The sequence below is a fragment of the Crinia signifera genome, chromosome 4 (genome assembly GCF_055691185.1).
Source record: "Crinia signifera chromosome 4, ASM5569118v1, whole genome shotgun sequence".
Classification (NCBI taxonomy): domain Eukaryota; kingdom Metazoa; phylum Chordata; class Amphibia; order Anura; family Myobatrachidae; genus Crinia; species Crinia signifera.
Genome location: NC_139220.1, coordinates 52,258,498 through 52,281,103, shown reverse-complemented (window position 1 = coordinate 52,281,103; position 22,606 = coordinate 52,258,498). Strand labels below are relative to the sequence as shown.

Here is a 22,606-nt window from a genome sequence, read left to right as displayed (position 1 = left end):
GGAGAACAAATCTCTGGGTCTAAAATTTAGACACAGAGATTTGCGCTATTACACATGGTTTGTGCCTGTGTGAAAGGGTTGATCCGAATCTTAAACTCCAGGTCTCTGTCATTTGCGGGATAGGAGTTTATGATATGATCAACCCTTTCACACAGAAATAGGACCCGTGTATTTCATCAAATTCCCAGGTGGAACTGCTTCACCCGGGAATTTAATTTTCTGTGTAACATACAACCGGCATCAACACCCGCCACAGTGATACCTAACTTCATTCTTGTTTAGAATACCATGGTCATCTGATTTATTTACTATTACAGAACCTACAGCAGTGGTCAGGGAACTCGGTCCTCATTACCCCACGCAGCGCATGTTTTGCAGGTCTCCTCACAGAGGGGTAGATTTATGAAGTGGTGATAAGGGGCATATGCGCTATCCCCATGCGCTAAAGCAGGGGATAGCGCTTCCCCTTATCTATGACACCCGCTGAGCTGAGCGTTCGGCGGTGTGGGGCAGGAGGCATTGCGCAGCTACGCTATTTCGTGCTGCGCGCCTGCCTCCTGCCTAATTTATGAATGGTCAGCATCGCTGACCGTTCCGCCGCCTGCAGCTGCTGACTTCGCCAGCTGCAGGCGGCGATGCCCTATTGCCTACAGCAGGGACAGTGCTGTCCCTGCTGCTGGCTCTGAGCTGCGCTGGGATCTCGCGTGAGCATGCGCAGTCCGGCCGGGGAAAAGCAGACATCGTTAACTGACGCGCTGTCAGCTGGAGGGGACATCGCCGGAGGGGGGTGTTAGCGCTCCCCCGCTTCCGCGGCAAGATCTTAATAGATCTTGTCGGTGTCCCCTCCTGCTACTGAGGCGAAGGAGGGAGTGTTATAGCGGCGCTCTTAGCGCCGCTATAATAAATCTACCCCAGAATCACAATTGAAATAATTAACTCCACCTGCGGACCTTATAAAATGTGTCTGTGAGTATTTAGTACAACTGTGCACCTGCTGGGTTACTAGTAAAACATGCACTGTGTGGGGTAATGAGGACCGAGTTCCCTGACCACTGACCACAGCAACTTGATAACTCATAGCAATGTAATATGGAGCCCTGCACACCATATGTACAGGGATAATGTGTATGCAGCTTAATACTATAATTCTTCAGGCAAAGGGCCAGATGCACTAAACTTCAAAAGTGTTAAAATTGAGAGAGATAAACAGCCAGCCAATCAGCTCCTGCGACATTTTTCAAACAGTCTGTAACATGGCAGGTAGGAACTGATTGGCTGGCTGTTTATCACTCTCCATTTGATCACTTTTGAAGTTTAGTGCATCTGTCCCAAAAGACAGCTGCCGCTTGTATGCTATACTGTACAAGTGGCTATGGAGTATGGTGGTACCCGTGCAACAGTGGAATACATAAGATGGCCATCGACCAACAATGATACAAAATCGATGACCAAAGGGGTTACCAATGTTTCCATTGTCGATGGGCTCACACCATCGATTATACTATCGATTGGTTAAAAAAAAAAGAAATTAACCAATAGGTGAGCAGCTGATGTCCTCTCCTAGTACATGTAATCAACTTAGAAGCCGGCTCGTAAATAGCAAATTGTCAGTTACTACCAGCAGCCAACCACGTCTCAGCTCAGCTGCGTGTCAGCCAATGACATCGCGCGTTGTTGAGACGTCATGTCCCTGGCAGTAGCTGTGAGGCGGATGACGCGCAGTTGTCAGGGTAAGCAAGATGGCGGCCACCCCCGTGGACCTGGAGCTGAAGAAGGTATGATACGCACACAATGGTTGCTACACTGCTACAATGGCTGTAGACTGTATAGTATGGGGCGGCGTCAGTACCAGCTTCGCTAAAGCTATGTTCGCTGTGCAGTAAATAAGCATCGTATTTTCTGTGTCAGTTTCCCAGTTAGCCCTTCCCCATCCTCAGTATTACCATACCTCCCAACATGACCCTCTCCAGGAGGGACAAAATGCTCGGTTCCTGGACTTCCCTCTTAATATTTGATTGCCATCACCTGTTTTGAACAGGTTAATTAATAAGAAAGGTGTTTCACAACAGGTGATGGCAATCATAAATTAAGAGGGAATTCCAGAGATAGAGCATTGTGTCCCTCCTGGAGAGGGTCATGTTGGGAGGTAGGTATTACAGCAGTAGCAGTAGTTACTTGTTGGCCAGATGTAAGCATCACTGTGCGCAGCAACTCTGTTTCTTCTACGATCCCCATGGCAGCCACTCTGGGATATTTTCCCTCTTCCTCCATAATAGACAGGTTGATTTTTTCCTCCGTCTGGGACCGCCCACCTTGGCTATATAAGCCGGCTCCTCCCCTCTATCTGTGTCTTTTTTCCTGTCTCCTAGTTAGACAGTGTAGGTTGATTTATTTTAGCAGGCTTACCTGACCAGACGGGGAGAGGAAGAGGTGAAGATGGCCCAGAGTTGGTTTTCCTGCTTCACCTAGTAATTTGCTATCCACCGTCCCCGTCATGGACTTGGGAGGTGAGTGTTAGCTACCCTGCGTATCTCTGCCTGCGTCCGCTGGTATTGCGGTCCCTGCACCCCGTTACTATCCCTTACTTAGCACCGGGAGATGTGCGGCTGCAGATGTCCAGGTCTGCTCAGTCTACAAAGCGGAGCTTGGACGCGCGCAAAGCCGGGAGGCGGCGATGATTGACAGGTGCAGGGGAGAACCGCCAAAGCCGGCGGCGTGGGTTAGGGAGGAAAATTACAGCGCACATTCAGGGGCACTTCCGGTATGGTACTTCCGGTGCCAGTATTTAACTCCCTGCACGCTGTTGCCTGTCAGGAGAGTTTTTGTGTGCTGCGGTGTTATCAGTTATCTGCTGCAGTATTGCTGAAATGGATCCGGCTGATCTGTTGGAGCCTTCTCCCCAGAGGTCTGTGTCTGCCCCCTCGAGGTAAGCCTGTGTACTTTTATGGGCAATTAGATTATGTTTTATTTTTAGTTAGATACTTATTAGTGCTATATTGTAGTGTGTCATCATCCCCGCCTAAGAAGAGGACATGCAAGCGTCGAAGTGCGACTAGATGTGTGGTCTGTGATAAAAGCCTGCAAGTTACTTCTAAGAATGGCAAGTGTGAGGAATGTAACATGCCTGCGGCGGCGGTAGAGACGGGGAATCCGGACATGTTACATCAACTTATGGATTGGATGAAAAAGTCCTTCGTCACTAAAGAAGAGTTAACCCTGCTGCAATCCAAAAGGTCAAGGTCACAGGCAGGTTTTGACGAAGGGGCATCATCCGAAGATTGGCAAGAGGATCCACCAGGGTCGTCCAGTGAGGAACCGGGCGAGATCAAGGAAGAGAAGAGCTCGTATGATTTGGATCTGTTGGAATGCATGCTGAAAAGCATACATAAGGCGATTGACTATAAAGAAAAAGAAGAACCTATGGAGGCCCAGGACAGGCTGTTCGAGGATCGTTCCAAGAGGGGCAGGTGCTTCCCTGTTCATAGGGTGATGAAGGATTTGATCCTAAAAGAATGGAATTCGGTGGAAAAAAGATTGGGCCGTCTGCCTAGGCTGGAGAGGATGTATCCTTTCAAAGATGAACAGTTAATTAATTGGTGTGCGGTGCCCAAGGTGGATGCAGCGGTGGCAGAGCTAACCTCTAAAACCACGATTCCATTGGAGGATGGCGCCTCTTTTAAGGATGCCATGGATAAAAGGGCAGAGAATTCGCTAAAGAAGCTACATATGTCAGCTGCAGTGTCTCTAAAGGCAGGTATGGCAATTGCTTCCTCGGCCAGAGCTTTGAGACTATGGGGCTCGGATATGCACAAGGATCTTGAAGACAAGATTTCCAGGAAATATTTGATGAAGAATCTGGAAGTTATGCAGAGAGCAATCGGTTATATTTGTGAGGCCTCATTGGATATGGTGTCTTTTTCGGCCAAGACCTTGGCGGCAGGAGTGGTGGCCAGGAGAGCCCTGTGGCTTAAGAATTGGAGTGCAGACGTTCATTCCAAGAATCGGCTGGCATCTATGCCTTTTGAGGGTTTGTTCCTTTTCGGACAGAAACTTGACACTATGATTCATAAAATTTCCGGGGGCAAGTCGGTTCGTTTACCCCAGGATAAGAGGAACAGGTTCCCGGTACCCATGTCATCAAGACAGCAGTTTAAAGAAGCAAGAAGCTACAGACCTGGGCGTCATTTTGGAAGAAGAGGCGCGACTGGCCGACAGTCCTTTCGTCAATCAACCAGAGGAAAAGACGCCTACTATCAGTATCCAAGACAATGACTATGCCGAGATTGCTCCGGTAGGAGCAAGGCTGTTGACTTTTGCGGACATATGGCGAAGGTCAATAGAAGACAAGTGGGTTATGTCGATTGTAGAAAACGGTTACAAGCTTCAGTTCAACCATTATCCAGGAAAGGACAGATTTGTGGTATCTCGAACCCCTCAAGAAAAGAAAGAGAGAGAAGCACTGGAAACCATTGTGGAGCAGCTACTGGCGGTGAGAGCAGTAGAGGAAGTTCCAGAAGCCCAGTGGAAAAGAGGGTTCTATTCAACCCTATTTCTGGTAACAAAACAGACTGGCGGATTCAGATCGATCCTGGATTTAAGGAAGCTAAACCGTTGTCTGACAATAAAGAGATTCAAGATGGAGACTCTAACATCTATTCTTGCGGGAGTTCGGTCCGGAATGTTTCTAGCAGCATTGGATCTAAAAGACGCCTATTATCATATACCAATATGTCAGAAGGACAGGAGATTTCTGAGATTTCATCTGTTCAAAAGGCATTTCCAGTTCACCTGTCTGCCGTTCGGACTGACGTCATCTCCGAGAGTATTTTCAAAAGTTCTGGTAACCCTCATAGCAAGACTCCGGGAGAAAGGAATCCAGATATGGCCCTGTCTGGACGACTTATTGATTGCAGGAGAATCAGAGGCAGAAACACGGAAGAGTGTGACGATAGTGATGGACTATCTAGAAAGGCATGGTTGGCTGATCAACAGACAGAAGAGCAAGTTACAACCATCACAGGTGATTCAGTTTTTGGGGGTATTAATCGATACAGCAAAATATCAAGTGGCTTTGTCGCCAGAAAGATGTTTAAAGATTCAGGATCTTGTATTGAACTGTTTTGAAGCTCCAACAATTGACCCTGGAAAGAGGAATGCAGTTGTTGGGTATGATGGCATCCACGATCAACATCATCCCCTGGGCTCAGTGGAGAATGAAGATGCTCCAATGGGAACTTCTGCCATATTTGAGAAGCAGGAAACACAGAATGACGAAAATTCGGCTGCATTCAAGACTGAGGGAGTCCCTCAGTTGGTGGGCCCAGGGGCTTCAACAAAGATCGACTTCGCTTCAGCTCCCGAGATACCTGAATCTCACCACAGATGCAAGTCAGACAGGATGGGGTGCACATCTGTTGGGACTGTCGGTACAGGGCAGTTGGACACAGAAGGAGAGTTCCCTATCCTCCAACATGAGAGAGATGACTGCTGTCTGGAGAGCGATAGGCCAATTTCAGAGGCAGATCGACCGGACTCATTTGAGGGTGTTCGGACAATGTGACGGTGGTGGCACACCTGAATCATCAAGGAGGCACAAGAAGCAAATCTCTGATGGCCATGGCCGGAAGAATATTGGCATGGGCAGAAAAGAATCTGAGAACACTTTCGGCGGTTTATGTGCCGGGGAAGGAAAATATTGTGGCAGATTACCTGAGCAGGACGATTATCCAGCAAGGAGAATGGGAATTGAGCCAAACTATTTTCCAGAAGGTGACGCAGAGGTTTGGAGTACCAGAGGTGGACCTTATGGCGACCTACTCCAATTGCAAGGTGAAAGCATTCTTCGCCAGATTTTATCATCAGGAAGCTTTAGCGGTGGACGCATTATCGATTCCATGGAAATTCCAGTTGGGGTACGTCTTTCCTCCAATCCAGTTAATAGGCCGTGTGTTGAAAAAGATACAGGAAGATCAAGTCACGGTGATAGCCATATTACCCTTCTGGCCAAGAAGACCATGGTTTCCGGTAATTTTGAGACTAGCAGTCGGAGAATCCTTGGTTCTACCTCTGGTACCGGATCTCTTGAAACAAGGGCCAGTAATTCACCCCAATCCGGGGGTCTTCTGTCTGAGGGCTTGGAAATTGAGAGGCAGGCATTAAGAAACCAGGGATTGCCCAATAAAGTGATCGAAGTGCTGATTCATGCAAGGAAACAAGTGTCATCTGTGGCGTATTATAGAGTTTGGAAAAGGTTCCTGACCTGGTTGGGTCGACCGGTGGATCTGACTAAAGTTTCATTGATACAGGTTCTCCAGTTTCTGTGTCAAGGATATCATATGGGATTGTCTGTCTCCACTCTGAAATGTCAGATTTCGGCCTTAAGTGTGCTACTGGATCGTAAGTTGGCTAAAGAGGAGTTAGTCGTGAGATTCTGCGAGCGGTTAAAAGGCTAAGACCACAAGTGAAATCGTTGGTGGCACCATGGGATCTTAATTTGGTTTTGAAAAAATTGATGAAGGAACCGTTCGAACCACTACAAGAGGCTGATCTAAAGTACCTGACATGGAAGGTTGTCTTTCTAGTAGCCATTGCCTCGGCTAGAAGGATTAGTGAGATTCAGGCTCTTTGGTCAGAAGAACCCTACCTGTTACTGTTACCAGATAGAGTGTTGATGCGGACGCATCCCGAATTCTTGCCTAAGGTGGTGTCCAAATTTCATTTGAATCAGGAAATTATCCTCTCAGCGTTTTATCCTGAACCAAGTACGGATGAAGAAAGGAACTGGCATCTGTTGGATGTAGTCAGAGCCATTGTTATCTATCTTGGAAGGGTGAAGGAGTTTAGAAAATCTAAACACCTGTTCGTTGTTCCTTCAGGACCAAAAAGAGGACTGGTTCCTTCCAAACAGACTATGGCCAGATGGATTCGAGCTTTAATTTCCTACGTCTATGAGCAAGAAGGTCAGACCGTTCCACCTATCATCAAGGCACACTCGACTAGGGTGATGGCAGCGTCATGGGCCAGGAAGGCTCAAGCGTCTATGGTGGACATTTGTAAAGCTGCTACGTGGTCATCGGCCAATACGTTTGCCAAACATTATTCTTTGGATGTGTTTCCTATGTCATTTGGTTCTCAAGTGTTAAATGGTGCCTTGAATAAATAATTTGCATTCTAATGTACCCGACCCTGTGTGATGCTTTGGTATATCCCAGAGTGGCTGCCATGGGGATCGTAGAAGAAAGGGACGGATTATACTTACCGATAATTCCTTTTCTTCTTAGAGATCCCATGGCAGCCGATTAATTGCCCTCCCTAGGTATGATTTTTTCTCCTTATTATTTAGGAGACAGTCAAAAGACACAGATAGAGGGGAGGAGCCGGCTTATATAGCCAAGGTGGGCGGTCCCAGACGGAGGAAAAAATCAACCTGTCTATTATGGAGGAAGAGGGAAAATATCCCAGAGTGGCTGCCATGGGATCTCTAAGAAGAAAAGGAATTATCGGTAAGTATAATCCGTCCCTTTCCCAACACTGTTTTGCTGTCCAGGGTCCATCTGCAAATGCTGGACACTGATCCTACACATATCGCATTATGGGGTTGCTGTGCATGGTGTCACAGGATGTCACATTGCTGGGTACCTGGACTGCTGATTGGTCCTCTCACTGTAGAATTTTGTAACTGCTGGCTTAACTGGCAAATACATGCGCAGCTGGAGATCATGTTGGGCCTCGGTGATCTGACCCCCTAGAAATGATGGGTGTGGTACAGGGGTCCGACAGTCGGGATCCTGACAGTCATTAGCCCAATGTTGGGATCCCGACTGGCTGGACCCAGACAGCATGGTGAGCGCAACTAAGCCCCTTGCAGGCTCGCCACGCTGCGGACACGCTGGCTGGCTGGCTAGCTACGCGAGCCACCTATTCTATTCTCCCTCTATGGAGGTCGTGGACCCCCACGAGGGAAAATAGCCGACGGCCGTCAGAAACCCGGCTGTCGGTGTTTTGACAGTCGGGATCCCGACGTCGGGTAAATGCCTGTCGGCACCCGAAATTATAGGCTCATAATCCTATAATGCACCCCTCCCCCCCACAATTTAATTTTGTGGTACTTCCCCCATCTTTGCAGCCACCGCTTGTGCTACGGAACTTATGTACTGTACACCCTCGATCCACGCCACACCCACCTGTGTCGGGATGCAGTCAATTTGCCGGCGGTCGGAATCCCGACACTGGAATCCCGACCGCCGAAATCCCGAAACTTTCTCCCTCCGTGGGTGTCCAAGACACCCATAGAGGGAGAATAAAATAGCGTGCCGAGCGTAGCGAGGCACCGGGCCCGCTGTGTGGCGAGCGCAGCGAGGCCACAAGGGGGGGGGGGGGCGCTCCACGTCCCCCCCCCCATGTAGGGATTTCGGCGGTCGGGATTCCGTCCGCCGGCATTACATATCGGATCCCCTGTGTCCACGCCACCATCTATTACCTTCAGTAAAGTTGTGGCAAGTGAAGTGGAGTGAGACAACAAGCCCGAATGGCCGCAAAGATTAGGAAGTACCTTTTTTTTTTTTTCTTCATGCCACATGTTTTTTATTAATTTTATTTAATTTTTTCAGTTTGCTGTAAAACCGGGATGGGGAACCTCTGGCCCTCCAGCTGTTGTTGAACTACGCAACTGAGCATGCCCTGCTACAGCTTTTGTTATTTGGCCATGCTAAAACTTGCAGGGAATGTTGAGATGCGTAGTCCAACAACAGCTGGAGGTCCGAAGGTTCCCCATCTCTGCGTTAAAACCTTAGGCCATCTGAACAATGCACGTCTCCCATTGCAACCTGCCCTTTTGTTACCAGGGTAGGATATAGGGGGAGTAATATATCAAGAAGTAGAGAAGTTGCCCATAGCAACCAATCAGCTTCTACCTGTTTCTAGAATGTAGTTTTTAAATGCTATTTTGAAACTACAGATGACTTCCTCACTGGTCCACTGCTCTCTGCCACTTGTAACTGCTTGATACATCCCCCATATGGGGCCTACACATGTAGAGATGGGAGCTTTGTGCTGAACAATCTAGCATCGCACAGTGCTGCACGCCAATCGATTTCACTGCCTGTGTTCTCAATAGAGAGAATTTGGATGATATTTAAAGCATGCTAGGTTGCTCTCATTTTTCAATGAAACTTTGTTTGGTATTGACTTGATGAAAGATGAGCTCTAAACATCAACAAGACAGAATCCCCAGCTCTTTAAATCAAATAGGGCTCAAATAATTTGATGGTATGGTATAGCGAAAATGATGCAGCTACTTCCAAATCAGACCATAACAAACATACAGTATGTAGCATCCAAGTCCATAAAACAAAGTATTATGGATTCAATTAAGTATTCAATTAAGTCCATGTTTTTTTAAGACTAGCTGAAAAAAAAAAATGGACTTTAGTATTAAATTGCATACATTTTCACCCATTTTTCAGTCCTCCCCCCTTTTTTCTTTTTTCACTGATTCACATTCTAATATTTTAATCAGATTGGCCTTAGTGAAAAATTACTTAAAAGTGCAAAAACGCCCCAAATATGGACTAGTCAAAATATTGGCACTTAAGTGGTATTCAATTTATTTATTTATTAACAGTTTTTTATAAAGCGCAGCCTATTCCGTTGCGCTTTTCAAAGGAGACAGTGATACAACAAACTGGGTATTTACAGACCGTCAAAGGTATGAGGGCCCTGCTCATTATGTGGGGGATTCAATTGTGTGGAGAGCAACAATAATTCATGAGTGCCCATTAATCTCAGATTTTTTACATAAACGCACAAGGTTTAGCAGTCAAACCCATCTAAAGTACTGGTTAGTAACCATGGACTTCTTGTACATTACTGTTTTGCCACCTCAGCACTAGCTCCCAATTGGTGCTACAATTAAATTGCTCCGTCAGATACACAATGCTAATGGGCCCAAAGCACTATCAATTCCTCCCAGCAAGTGTATAACACCAAGGCGGTATTCACTTTGTACGAGGTAAAAAGCATTTTGGACCTTGCGCCCAATTTTGGATTAATGTTGCTATATGGTATCCAATAGAGAAAAAAAAATGGTTGCAGGTTTTCCAACTCTGAAACCCCAGCAGTGCAAGATATGCCCTTGTCTGGTGGTCTCCCCTCCATCTTTACTCTGATGTGGGGGATGATGGAGTCTAGAGCTTGCCGATGGAGAAGAGGATATTGCTGTAGGAGGTGCGAAATTACGGACTGAGCTAATTGTAAATTTAAAATTGCTTATTTAGCTATTAGTGTTTTACACTGAAAGGTAAAAAGATCATGTGCAGTACAAACATCTGTATTAAAGAATGTGATGACTAGTAATTGATGGTTATACTTCACAGGCTTTTACAGAACTTCAGGCCAAGGTAATGGATACACAGCAGAAGGTGAAACTAGCAGATTTACAAATAGAGCAATTGAATAGAAACAAGAAGCGTGCCCACCTTACTGATGGGGAAATAAACACTTTGCCTGATACTACTCCAATGTATGAAGGTGTGGGAAGGATGTAAGTCATATTTTTTTGTTGTTGTTTTTATGTGTGTGCTTGTGTTTTGCACATTGAGGGTAATGGTATTAAGATGATCTACCACCTGCAGCACATTCATGATTTAACAAGATGATCTACCACCTGCAGCACATTCATGATTTAACAAGAAGAATAATATACGCTCACATAGACAAAACTGTATGAATGTACTTGCCAATTTCAGCCACACCCATTGCTAATAGGTGCATGAAATAAAGCACACAGTCAAGTATTAGCCATAGAATAGGCTATATCGCAGAGCTCAGCCACCTCCATTACGACTCAATCTTTGGATGCCACTTTTTTATTTATGTAAGAAATCTCTAAAATGTCTGCCCTACTACAACTTTCCCAGCCAATAGTACATGTTATTATTTAATGTGATCATCTATCAGTAGTAGACCACAGAAGGTTTGTTTGTTTTGTTGATTGTTGTAACACATAAAAATAATTTGTACTTTTTTGCCGTTCTCAAATGCAATTGGAAGCAACATCTGCAAAAAAATGTTTGTTGGGAGCTTTTTGGATTATTACTGCTAGAGTCGTCCTTGCCTTGGATTGATGGTCCAGGAGCATATCAAATTATTTATGGTCAATGTAAAAGGCAAAAACATTGCTGGTGGCTGCCAATAATAAACTGTGGACAAACAAAAACTAATTTTGTCCCTCACCCATAATTAAACCTAAGTACTTCATTTTTTTTAATTTTTTGGTACTTGTTTCCTAGCACGGCCACAACGATTTAGATCGTTGTGGTCGTAAGATAAAAAATCGGATCGATCGCATCGCATGCGATTTGGTCGCATACGATGCGACCGATCCGACCGACCGATTTTTCACCCGATTTTTTTTTTTTTTTCACCTGATTATTTTCAATTGCCCCCCCAAATGTTACTAAGTGGGCTAGACCCCACGATAGACGTCAACCCGAAGCGTGGCGAGCGCAGCGAGCCCGCGAGGGGCGGCGGTGCGCGTCCTCCGACCTTTTCATTCCCCTACTATCCACTAGGGCGTGGAGTGAGAATAGAATAGTGTGGCGAGCGCAGCGAGCCACCGAGCCCGAAGCGTGGCGAGGGGACGCGTCTAACTTCACAGGTATACGCGTCCCCTCGCGGGGCTCGCTGCGCTCGCCACGCTTCGGGCTCGGTGGCTCGCTGCGCTCGCCACACTATTCTATTCTCACTCCACGCCCTAGTGGATAGTAGGGGAATGAAAAGGTCGGAGGACGCGCACCGCCGCCCCTCGCGGGCTCGCTGCGCTCGCCACGCTTCGGGTTGACGTCTATCGTGGGGTCATGGCGGGCACATAAAAAATGTGAAATGGGTCATATTGGCCCATTTCACCTTTTTTAACATTTTTCCCTATGTGAGATGGACTTAATCAAGTCCATCTCATCTTGTGCCATTATAATGGCACAAGACCGACAAGATCCTCCCGATTTCAATGTTAAAAGATTTTTTAACATTGAAGTCTATGGAAAAATCGGGTCAATCGGTCGGTCGCATCGCGGCCGATTTTAATTGGTCGCGACCGACCGATTGACCCGATTTCTGTCAATCAAAGGGAAAAAATTGTAAAAAATCGGCCACATCGTGAGGATCGTGTCCCTTAATTAAGAGCCACGATCACTCACGATTGTGGCCGTTCTAGGAAACATGTACCAATTTTTTTTCAAAATCTCTGAATAAAAATCTTTTGGCCTAGGGTGCCGTGAAAAAAATGATGATGCTCTGGGGTGCCATGATTTAAAAAAGATTGGGAACCACTGAGCTAGACACAAGTGTCGGCTCGCCTTGCGCATCTGCTGGAGCGGACCACCTTTGGTTTCTAGAGTAGCGTAACCAAAGACTTTTCCTGTTGGATGCTGGTGAATATCCATCCTGAGACCATTTGAGTATCATGGAATCTAAAGCTGAGTAAATGCTAGATGGTTTATTGCAGGCATGTCCAAACTGGCCCCCCAGCTGTTGTGAAACTACACATCCCAGCATACCTTGCCATAGTTTTAGCATTCCCTAATAGCAAAACTGTGGCAAGGCATGATGGGAATTGCAGTTTCACAACAGCTGGAGGGCTATAGTTTTGAATTGCCTGGTTTATTGTATGATTTGCTGTTTTGAGACCATTTTGAGTGACAATTTGTCCACATCATCAAATGTGTATGCACTATTACTTGCTCCTGGGCGTTTTGTAGGATTGCACATTGTATATACATGCTATCATTTGTTTCTCACATCATCTAGTGTGTACCCAGCTTAATGTTTCTCCAAATCGGTCCCTTCTTTGTGCAGTCCAGGACTCCACAGAACTGGATGCTCTTCATAATCATCTGAAGAGCTTAATCAAGGCCAGAATGAGCCACTTAAGTAAAAGCTTGATTATTGCAGAATATGTGGCTTGGTGCTCTTGTTGCGTTTGTTATTGTATTGCTTGGTACATCCCATTGTAAGATACACCATGTAGTATATTAGCAGGAAAAACCATCCCATATACTTTCCAATTATTAATTTTTCTTCTAAAAACTACATGGCAGCCCAGGGTCCATGTTGATTCAGATGCTAATTGTGTGTATTGACTACTTGGAAAGACACCGATAATGAGCAGCTAGCCCATTATATAGCAACCAAAGTTTTTAACTACCCATCTACATGTTTAGAAAGGATCTCGCCCATTGTAATAGCTACCATTGTATATTTGGAAGAAATGATCTGTGGGTGTTATTTGCTGATTTCTATAATAAGCAAAAAAAATTGAAGCTCCTAAAAGGTGTGTGCTAGTCCAAGTCTCCATTCCAAACACTGGCTGCTTTTCAATCCTGATCATAAAGGCTTATACACACTAAAAGATTATCTTTCCATTCTGGCTGGTTGGAATGAAAATCTGGAAATTTCTGGGAACAAATTACAATCGACCATTTGCTCCCAAACGCTGGAAAATGGACAAAAGCAGTCATCTGCATAAAGGCCCATACACACTCTAGAAGATGTTGGCATCAATCTCGTTCAGATAGGGCTGGGGTAGCCAACCCTAGTCCTCGAGAGCTTCCAACAGTGCATGTTTTGCAGATCTCCTCACAGAATCACAAGTGAGCTAATTAGCTCCATCTGTGTATATTTTAAAATGTGTCAGTGATTAATGAGTGCAGCTGTGCAGCAGCTAGGTTGTCTGGAAAATGTGAACTGATGGTAGCTCTCGAGGGCTAGGGTTGGCTACCACTGAGATAGGGGCTTCTGAACAATATTGATGGCAATATCTTCTAGTGTGTATGCCTAATATCTTTAACAATGCGCCCCCTTGCTCAATGTTAACGATATTGACATCTTCCGGACATGCAGGTCAATCTGCCAATATTGCTCGTGCTATTTGCACCCAGTGTTCAGTGTGGATGCACAATAACTTTCATCAGCTCAAGGGAAATTGTTCACCAATATCTTACATCTTTCATATCTTCTAGTGTGTATGGGCCTTAAATTGACCAATTTGGTTGTAAGACCAATTTGTGTCTGGTTTCCATGTTTAGGAGCAAATGGTCAATTGTCATTTGCTCCCAAAAAATTCCAGATTTTCATTCTAACCAGCCAGATTGGAAAGATAATCTTCTATTGTGTATGGCCCCTAAGAGGCAAGGGTGATTAATTACAGATTCAAGTCACTTTCACATGTATATATGGTTTGTTCTGATTTCCAGTAGTAAAGTAAAGCTGGGTACACACACCTAAAAACGTACCTGTCCAATATATCTGGTGGGAACAAAATTTGGTAATGTATAAAGAGCATATGAGAATAGAACACGTGCTCCGAAACACTGGAAAATAGTCAATGGTAATTCAGACAAATTGCTTGTAGCCATTTTATTTAACAAATTTATCTGAACAATCGTTTTTGACCATTTTCCAGCATTTGGGAGCAAATGGTTGATGTCATATGCTCCCATGCATTAGCAGATGTTTGCTCCCACTAGACAGATCGGTCAGTTAAATCTGTAGGTGTGTACCCTGTATAACACACCAAACTAAGTGAACTAATTTGACATTAATTAGGTGCCCTTACATTTTTATTGTAAAGTATGAATGATTGTTTCCACAATAAAATGTAAAAATCTTGAATTAAAACACCCGTGATCAGCTGGTCGGCCAAGACCGAAAATATCTCCTTATATTGTGCATTGTGTAAGTATTGTCAATTAATGGGACTATATTTTCCATACATTCCATGGTCTTCCTCCATGTTGATGGACATAGGCAAATTCAGTGTAGTGTGGCAGAAATACAGTAACTTAAAAAAAAAAAAAAAAAAATACAATGAAACCTTTTTAGTGTGCGACTCAGATATTGATCACTGCACTAAAATATGTTCTGTGTGTAATTAAATGCGCCCATACATGGTACAATATTTCTGTGCATTTTTAACTAGATTGCATGTGATTTCCAAAGCTAGTTCAAAAAGCATAGACTGCACAGACTTTATGTGCTGTGCGATAGGATGCCCGCGGGAGCGCGCATCGCACGGCACCCTCGCAGCGTGTATGGGCACCTTAACAGTAGGTATGTTTTTGTTATCAGATTTTATTCTCTTTTTTTTTTTTTTTTACCACCAGATGTATATAAACCAGTAGTCTCCAAACTGTGCGCCATGGCACCCTGGGGTGCCTAGGGGGTCTCTCAGGGGTGCCCTTAATTGATGGTCCATGACCAATTAAAATTATTTATGGCCACTGTAAGGACAAACAGAAGTGAATCCTTTGCCACATAACTGATCCTAAAGATTAGATCTAAACACAATTTACTTAACTTAAAAAAAAAAAAAGTTCTGTATCTCAATGAGACATTTCTGGCCTAGGGGTGCTGTGAAAATAAAAAGTCACGATTGAAACAAGTTTGGGAAACACCGATCTAAACCATTATAATATACCGTTAACCTTGTTACAAAAGTCTAAAGTGCATCCAACAATTTTAGTATATTCCATTTTATCTGACCCTGATATCAAATAAGTTTTATTTTAGAGTTTAAATATTTTAGTTTTTTTTTCTTTGCGACATGTGTTAACTGTCTAGCAATTCAAAACATTGGGAGGCTATTTTTATTACTTTAGGTAATGTAATAGAGGTATTGAAAAGTAGCAGATATTAATAGCCCTGTGACTCATAGGTTGAAACACATACTACAAAATGTGTCTGCCTGCCCTTTTTCATTTCTAGAAGGGCAGGCAGCTTTTTGATCTACAGATTCCTAGAAAAGATATGGAAAAAAGCAAAGGGATGGCCACAACATCACTGTCTGCAGCTGCTGTTCAATAGGAGCGTGTTAGACTCCAAAAAACATGGGAAAAATTTGTAAAACAAATATCATAACAGCGATATGGGTTCACAGATAAATTAAAATCTAGCAATGCGGCTTTAGTAAAATGAAATATTTCATGAGTGCAGATAGGTAATTTATGTTGCCTTCAATAATAAAATAGAACAGGGGTGGCCAAAAGGGTCCTCAAGATCTACCAACGGTCCATGTTTTCCAGATCACCTTGCTGTTGCACAGCTGTAGTCATTACTACCTGTCACATTTTCAAACCTGCTGCATTCATTCATATTATAGATCCACAGGTTGCCTGAAAAACACGAACTGTTGGTAGATCTTGAGAACAGGTTGGGACAGGACAGGTGAGGACAGGTTTTATAATAAAGACTTGCTCATGAGGAAGATGTTGGGTTTACCACATTATGGAGATGTATTAAGCCTGGTGAAGAGATAAAGTAGAAGTCAGCCAATCAACTCCTAACTGTCAATATAAAAAATTGGAGTCTATGTACTAATCTGGAGATCAATTGGACCCTGCATCTTTTAAAACCTGTGCAGTTCTTCTTCCCTGCCTGGGGTTTCGCTCTCTGCTGTGGTGCTTCTAGCGAATGTCTGGTCTGGGTACTTGTGTATTATCAGGGTGTCCGATTTAATATAAATCACATACGATTTATCAGCCGATTTGCGGGCGATTCGATCCGTGATGCGATTTTTTTTTTTTTTGGCCCGATTTTCAGCCATTTCCTGCCGATTTGCATGCTATTGCATCCTTGCACACCCCCAGGTACTTGTTTCCTAGAACAGCGCCCATTGCATACCATGGCATAACATATGCAATGGTATGCGATTTTTGGGAAAATGCCCCTGATTGTACAATTAAATATCGCATAGCATTGCATGCTAGCAAGTGGCATGCAATGAGATTCGATTTTTTAATTGTACAAGCACCCTGGGTGCTTACAATGTTAAATGCACCCCCATTGTCAACGCCACTCCCACTATCAACGCCAACCCGAAGAGTGGCGAGCGCAGCAAGCCCACGAGGGGCGGCGGTACGCGTTCTCCGACCTTTTCATACCCCCACTATCCATGTCGGCGTGGAGTTGATTTTAGATAGTGTGGCGAGCGCAGCGGATTACGTTGCATGTATTCCGCGTCCCCTCGCGGTGCTCGCCTCGCTCGCAACGCTTTGTGTTGGCGTTGACAATGTGGGTGCATTTAACATTGTAAGCACCCATCAGGGTTCTTGTACAATTAAAAATCGCATGCCGCTATATTGCATGCGATGCACTACGATGGAAATTGGGGGTGTGCAATGATGGAATAGTATGCAAATCGGGCGGAAAACGCGGAGAATTGGCCACTAAATCGCATCAGATTTTTTGCATGCGATTTGCGGCCGATTTCGCGGGCGCCCTGATAATACACAAGTACCCTGGTCTGTGTATCTGTACTACATTACACACCACACTGTACTGGAAGCACCACAGCAGAGAGTGAAATTAAATTTGGATTGATCTAAACCAGGGGTTCTCAAACTCTGTCCTCAGGACCCCACACAGGTCACATTTTCCAGGTCACCCGGCAAGCGCACAGGTGAATTCATTACTCATTGACACATTTTAAGATCCACGGGTGGAGCTAATTATTTCACTTCTGTGAGCAGACTTGCACAACATGCACCATGGGGGGGGGGTCCTGAGGACCGAGTTTGAGAACCTGTGCATTAACAAGGCTTTGACGGTTTTATAGCTACCTTCCTACTTGTAAATGCTGTGCTACAAATATTTATGTTAAAGCGTGGACAATTTAAATATGAATAACCTTACAAAATCACTGTTCACGGATATGAAAATCCTGGGTTTTGTCACATGAATGTACATCTTCCCAGGATATTTGGCAGCTGAAATTGCTACAAGTAAAAAAATCCCGGAAAAAGTGACCTGGGGTTTTTATCCCGATCACAAGCATGTGTGCTGCAATGGAAGCAGCTCCTACATGGGTTTTTGAACGGGGAATTGCCAAAAAGCTGTTGTCTTCTGCCTGGGAATACAGTGCATGGAATGGGGACATTGGAGAGTGAGACCCGACCAAAATCCATGGTTAAAAATCACACCCGGTATTATAATGGGAAAGGGGTATCAGTACTGGCTAATAATGTTGATACAATTTTATTTTTTTCTGACTTGATAAAAAAAAAAACACTTGTCATTGTATCTGGTCGTATTTATGTATTACTGCATTACTAAATGTTAATGTTTATTGTCCATTTACTTATTTCAATGTGTTTTTTTTTTTTTTTTTTTTAAGGTTTGTTCTTCAAACTAAAGAAATAATTCACAGCCAGTTATTGAATAAGCAAAAAGTAGCTGATGAGAAGATTACAGAACTGGAGGTTTGTTTTCATCCTACAATGTGGGCGTCCTGAACTGCATTTGGTTGTACAAAAAAAATAAATAAATAAAAAGCAAACCTTATTGTGTCTAGTAGGAAACCCATTAGAGCCAGTCAGAGCTGGAAATAATTTGGCCTACATGTGTGCAAAAGAAACCTACATGTGTATATTTGCAAAGCTGTGCGCATCTCGATGATCTTGTTTGTCTGGGTGTGTGCTGAAAGTGATCATTATCAGTGAGTTATTGCGCCCGGCGTTATACCACGTGCATAGGCTGCATTTGCGGAAGTACAAACTCCCTGCATAAGTGTTCCTTTTTTAATCCCGTTTCACCTTTTGGGTGAAAGAGTATATAGAGTGAAAATGCTATGACTGTGCACTGCCATGAATGTGTGTACTCATTATCTGAGCATGGATATACACCAGATATGACGGCCATTTGTTCAGTTCTACCTAGGCCTCGTTGTCTCTGCCTGAGGTAAATATAATCAATCATACTATTGCAGGATTAACATTAATTTACTCATTTATAGAGGACATCCCGGTTAAATGTTACATTTTGCAGGCAGTGGGGTTCTCTTAACCCTTTGAGTACCAGCATCTCAGAGATGTGCAAAATATCTACGAAAAAATGGCAGCGCAATAAATAAATTATCTTTTTCCTATATAAGGTAAACATTACAGGTCATTATAATGAAAAAAACAATGTGTGCTTGCCATTTTTACACCTATTTTGACAAATTGACTTGGCATGCAAAGGGTTAAACTTATTTACCTACCTACTCCATTTTACTAACGTGGGCCGTGAATCCCTCATTTAAGCGATTGGCAGACATTTATCTGTAAAATCCTCAGGAAGGAATCAGAGAATATCGACTATTTAAACACCTACCCCCCTCCTTAAAGTGGTAGGATGTAACACCTTTATTTTATCCAGTAAAAGTATAGGATCACAGCTGTGAAAATCTTATCGGTATGCAAGTCCTGCATGTATAGCAAGTGACAGGTCGGTGAACAGGAGTGGCACCTGAATGATAGGTTGTTGGCCTTTACCCACTAGCCAAAGTAACTCCTACATGTCTTGGTCAGGAATTTGGATGGTATAAACCGCTGCACACTTTATATGATCTATTCAACTGATTTTTTTTTTATTTTCAACAGCAAAAAAAGTCTTATCTGGAGCGAAGTGTGAAGGACGCTGAAGATAACATTAGAGAAATGTTAATGGCCAGGAAAGCACACTAGCAGCAATACATACCATCAATGTGGAGCATTGACATGATTCAGAAGCTTTTCTTTTTGATAAATATTGGCACAATTGTATTTTGCCTTTAGAACACTGTTTACATTAAGTTCCTGCATGGATGCTTCATATTTAACTTTATCAATAAACACTTTCATTAATTATGTTGACTATCTTAACTCTTGTTCCAAACTTTTTTTTTATTGATTTAGCAAGATTAAACGATTGCAATATATAGTATCTTGCCTGAATAATATCCTTCTTACTCCAGATGCAGGCTTTGATCATTCTCTTAAATTTCCAGAAGCCACTTTGTTTGTAGGCGGTCGAGGACCAGGAGAGCGATAAGTTATCACTATACCGACCCTTCCATACCAGGACAAGCTCTTGGGGTGCCACACTATTAGGGGGAAATTTACTGAGATGGGCTTTCTATTTCACACGGGATGTTGCTATGAGCAACCAATCGGAATCTACTTCTTATTTATTTGCCACCTTATATAAGATAATAAAATCTGATTGGTTGTCCATAACCACATCCCATGTGAAATAGAACTCCCAACATAATAAATGTCCCCCTTAGTTTCTATGGAAACTGCTGTTATATTGTTTACTTATACATTAGAGTGCTGTAATGGTGCCCATACATGGTACATTTTGGCCTTGCGATGCACATCACATCGGAAAGTAAAAAAATTATGTAAAGCACATATTAGATCGCGCTCAAAACAAACCCCGTTGTAGCGTATTGCATGCGTTTTGAACATGATGCAATACGATCTAATTAAAAATGCACCGAGCACATCGCACCATGTGGGCACCTTAAGACAGAGTAAATCTAGCTTTAAGGCCCCCACACACAGCACAATTTTCAGGCACTTTCTGAGCGATTTTACTAAATCGCTCAGAAAATGCCTGAAAATGCATGTAAATCGCTGTGTATATAGCCCACACAGCGATTTACATGCGCGCCCCCGCCGTTCTGAATCTGCACAAGATTCAGAATGGCCCGGTCAGTCAATTCATAACAGTCGCTGAGATGCTCCTGCTCATCTCCCGCATGTGTGGCGCGGGGATGAGAGGGCCATCTGAGCGACTGTCATGCCGGAACACGCTGCCCAGATGAAGCCCCGCTGCCGCCGCCTGGAAGCCCCGCCGCCGCCTGGAAGCCCCGCCGCCGCCGCCGCCTGGAAGCCTCGCCGCCGGAGCCCAGCTGAAGAGACGCTTCCTGGACCTGCCGGGTGCCGCGCCCGCCCTCTGCAGTCAGATGGAAGCTACAGTGAGAGGACGCGACGCTGGAAGACACCGGAGTTGGTAAGTATATTCTTTTTTTTTTTTCTCTTTCAATGGTCCTGGTGACACAGCTCAACACTGGGATGTAGGAGGGTCCGAAGGAGCCAGGCACCTATCCTAAAGCTTTAGAGGGTAGGCTCCTCCCCTACTGCATCCCTGGACTCTTCAGTTCGTGTTAGGTGCCCACTGGAGTGGGTGCTATTCTAAAGGGCTGCGGAGCAGCCGAAGAAATAGAGTAGTTAGGGGATTTTTATTATTTTATTAACTATTACCCTAGCTAGGTAGGCACAGTGTGAGGATTTTCATAGTGAATCCTCACACTGCTAGCGCAGCAGGAGCTGACAGAAGCGCGTCCGGTCAGCTATCTGTGCACAGGGTAGACACTGTCTGGTCTCCCTGTGCTGCGCTCATAGCCTCTATTAAGAGGCTGCCTGGGCTCCGGAGTAGCCTGAAACCGGCTCCACAGTTAGGTGGGGATCATGGGGGACAGGCGCTCCGTGATGGCGGCGGCCATTTTATGCGGAGCTTACACGCTGAGCTCCTGACTGAGAGGACAGCAGCGCTGTGACAGGCATGTTCCAAGTGGTCCCCATTTGAGGGGGAGACACTGGAACAAGGAAATCCTACCTAAGGAGCGGCTAGCTGGGGGTGGTTGGCGCCAAAAGGTCACGGACCCCGCAGCAGCAGGGACTTTTGGTCTCTTCCTTCACTCTGACTTTGGCGCCTTTCAGAACGCTTGCAGCGGAGCTGAGCTGGCTAATTGATCCTGGCAGAGTGACTTGGATTTCCTGGGCATCGCTTCCCCGCAGTTGAAACCTACAGACAGCTAAGTGACTGGGTGCATTGACTTTGTATAAGCGCTTGTACAATTGTTTGCACTGTGTATATTGAGATATATATATTTTTCACTTGCATCATGTCTGAGCATCAGGCTGTGGTTTTGGGGGAGGGAGCCCTTAGTGCACTGAGCGCGTGCAATGTTTGCACACAAAAGTTTGTCCCTGAGCAGATGGCCAAGGGGGGCTTATGCATTACTTGCGCTGATGTGAGACCCATGGGCAGTGAACACCATAGGGCAGAGCAGAGTGAACCTGCGTGGGCCAGTGCCCTAGGCAGGTCTGTAAACGCTTTGGTGCAGCTTCTGGACAGGCAGAGTGATGTGCTGGTAGAATCACAGAGACCTATGCCATCATCTCAGCAGTCGTCTGGCTCCTTGCCTCTTACCCAGGCAGATCCTGCGCTTATTCAAGTGATGCAGGATACTGCTAAAGGGATCAACAGATTCAGTGAAATACTGGACAAAATGGATGATGTTGCAGGGACCCCTAAAAGGTCTTATGCTATGCCTAATGTGTTAGAGGAGGAGGAAGGAGAGTATACTGACACACCCTGGGACCAGGGTGATGATTTTGAAGAGACCTCTGCTGCTGGTATAGAGGATCTCATTGTAGCTGTTAAACAGGCGTTAAAACTGTCTGTTGAGGATAAGACCCCTGTTAAGGGTGTTTTTAAGCGACAGCGGAAGGAGGCTGTTACTTTTCCCTCAGATGAGGGGTTACAGGAACTATTGGAAGGGGCTTGGAAAACCCCAGATAAGAGGCTACAGATGCCTAAAAGATTCCTTAGTCTGTACCCCATGCCGGAGTCTCATTCTGAACTCTGGGAAAAAGTGCCTGTTGTGGATGCTTCTGTGGCACGTTTATCAAAAGCTACGGTATTGCCTGTACAGGGTGGTGCAGCTTTTAAAGATTCTGTGGATAAAAAGCTCGAGGGAAACCTCAAAGCTATTTTTGAAGGGGTGGGGTTTACCCTGCGCCCC

At 44.6% G+C, this 22,606-nt stretch overlaps 1 protein-coding gene across 1 annotated transcript; it reads left to right on the top strand.

Annotated features, from left to right (window-relative positions):
• Positions 1–1,619: 1,619 nt before the first annotated feature.
• On the top strand, positions 1,620–19,658 carry PFDN1 (prefoldin subunit 1). The gene is made up of 4 exons (XM_083179614.1): positions 1,620–1,775; positions 10,374–10,540; positions 18,167–18,251; positions 19,413–19,658. The coding sequence occupies exons 1-4, from the start codon at positions 1,740–1,742 to the stop codon at positions 19,494–19,496; spliced, it is 372 nt and encodes a 123-aa protein (XP_083035740.1). The 5' UTR covers positions 1,620–1,739; the 3' UTR covers positions 19,497–19,658.
• Positions 19,659–22,606: the final 2,948 nt, after the last annotated feature.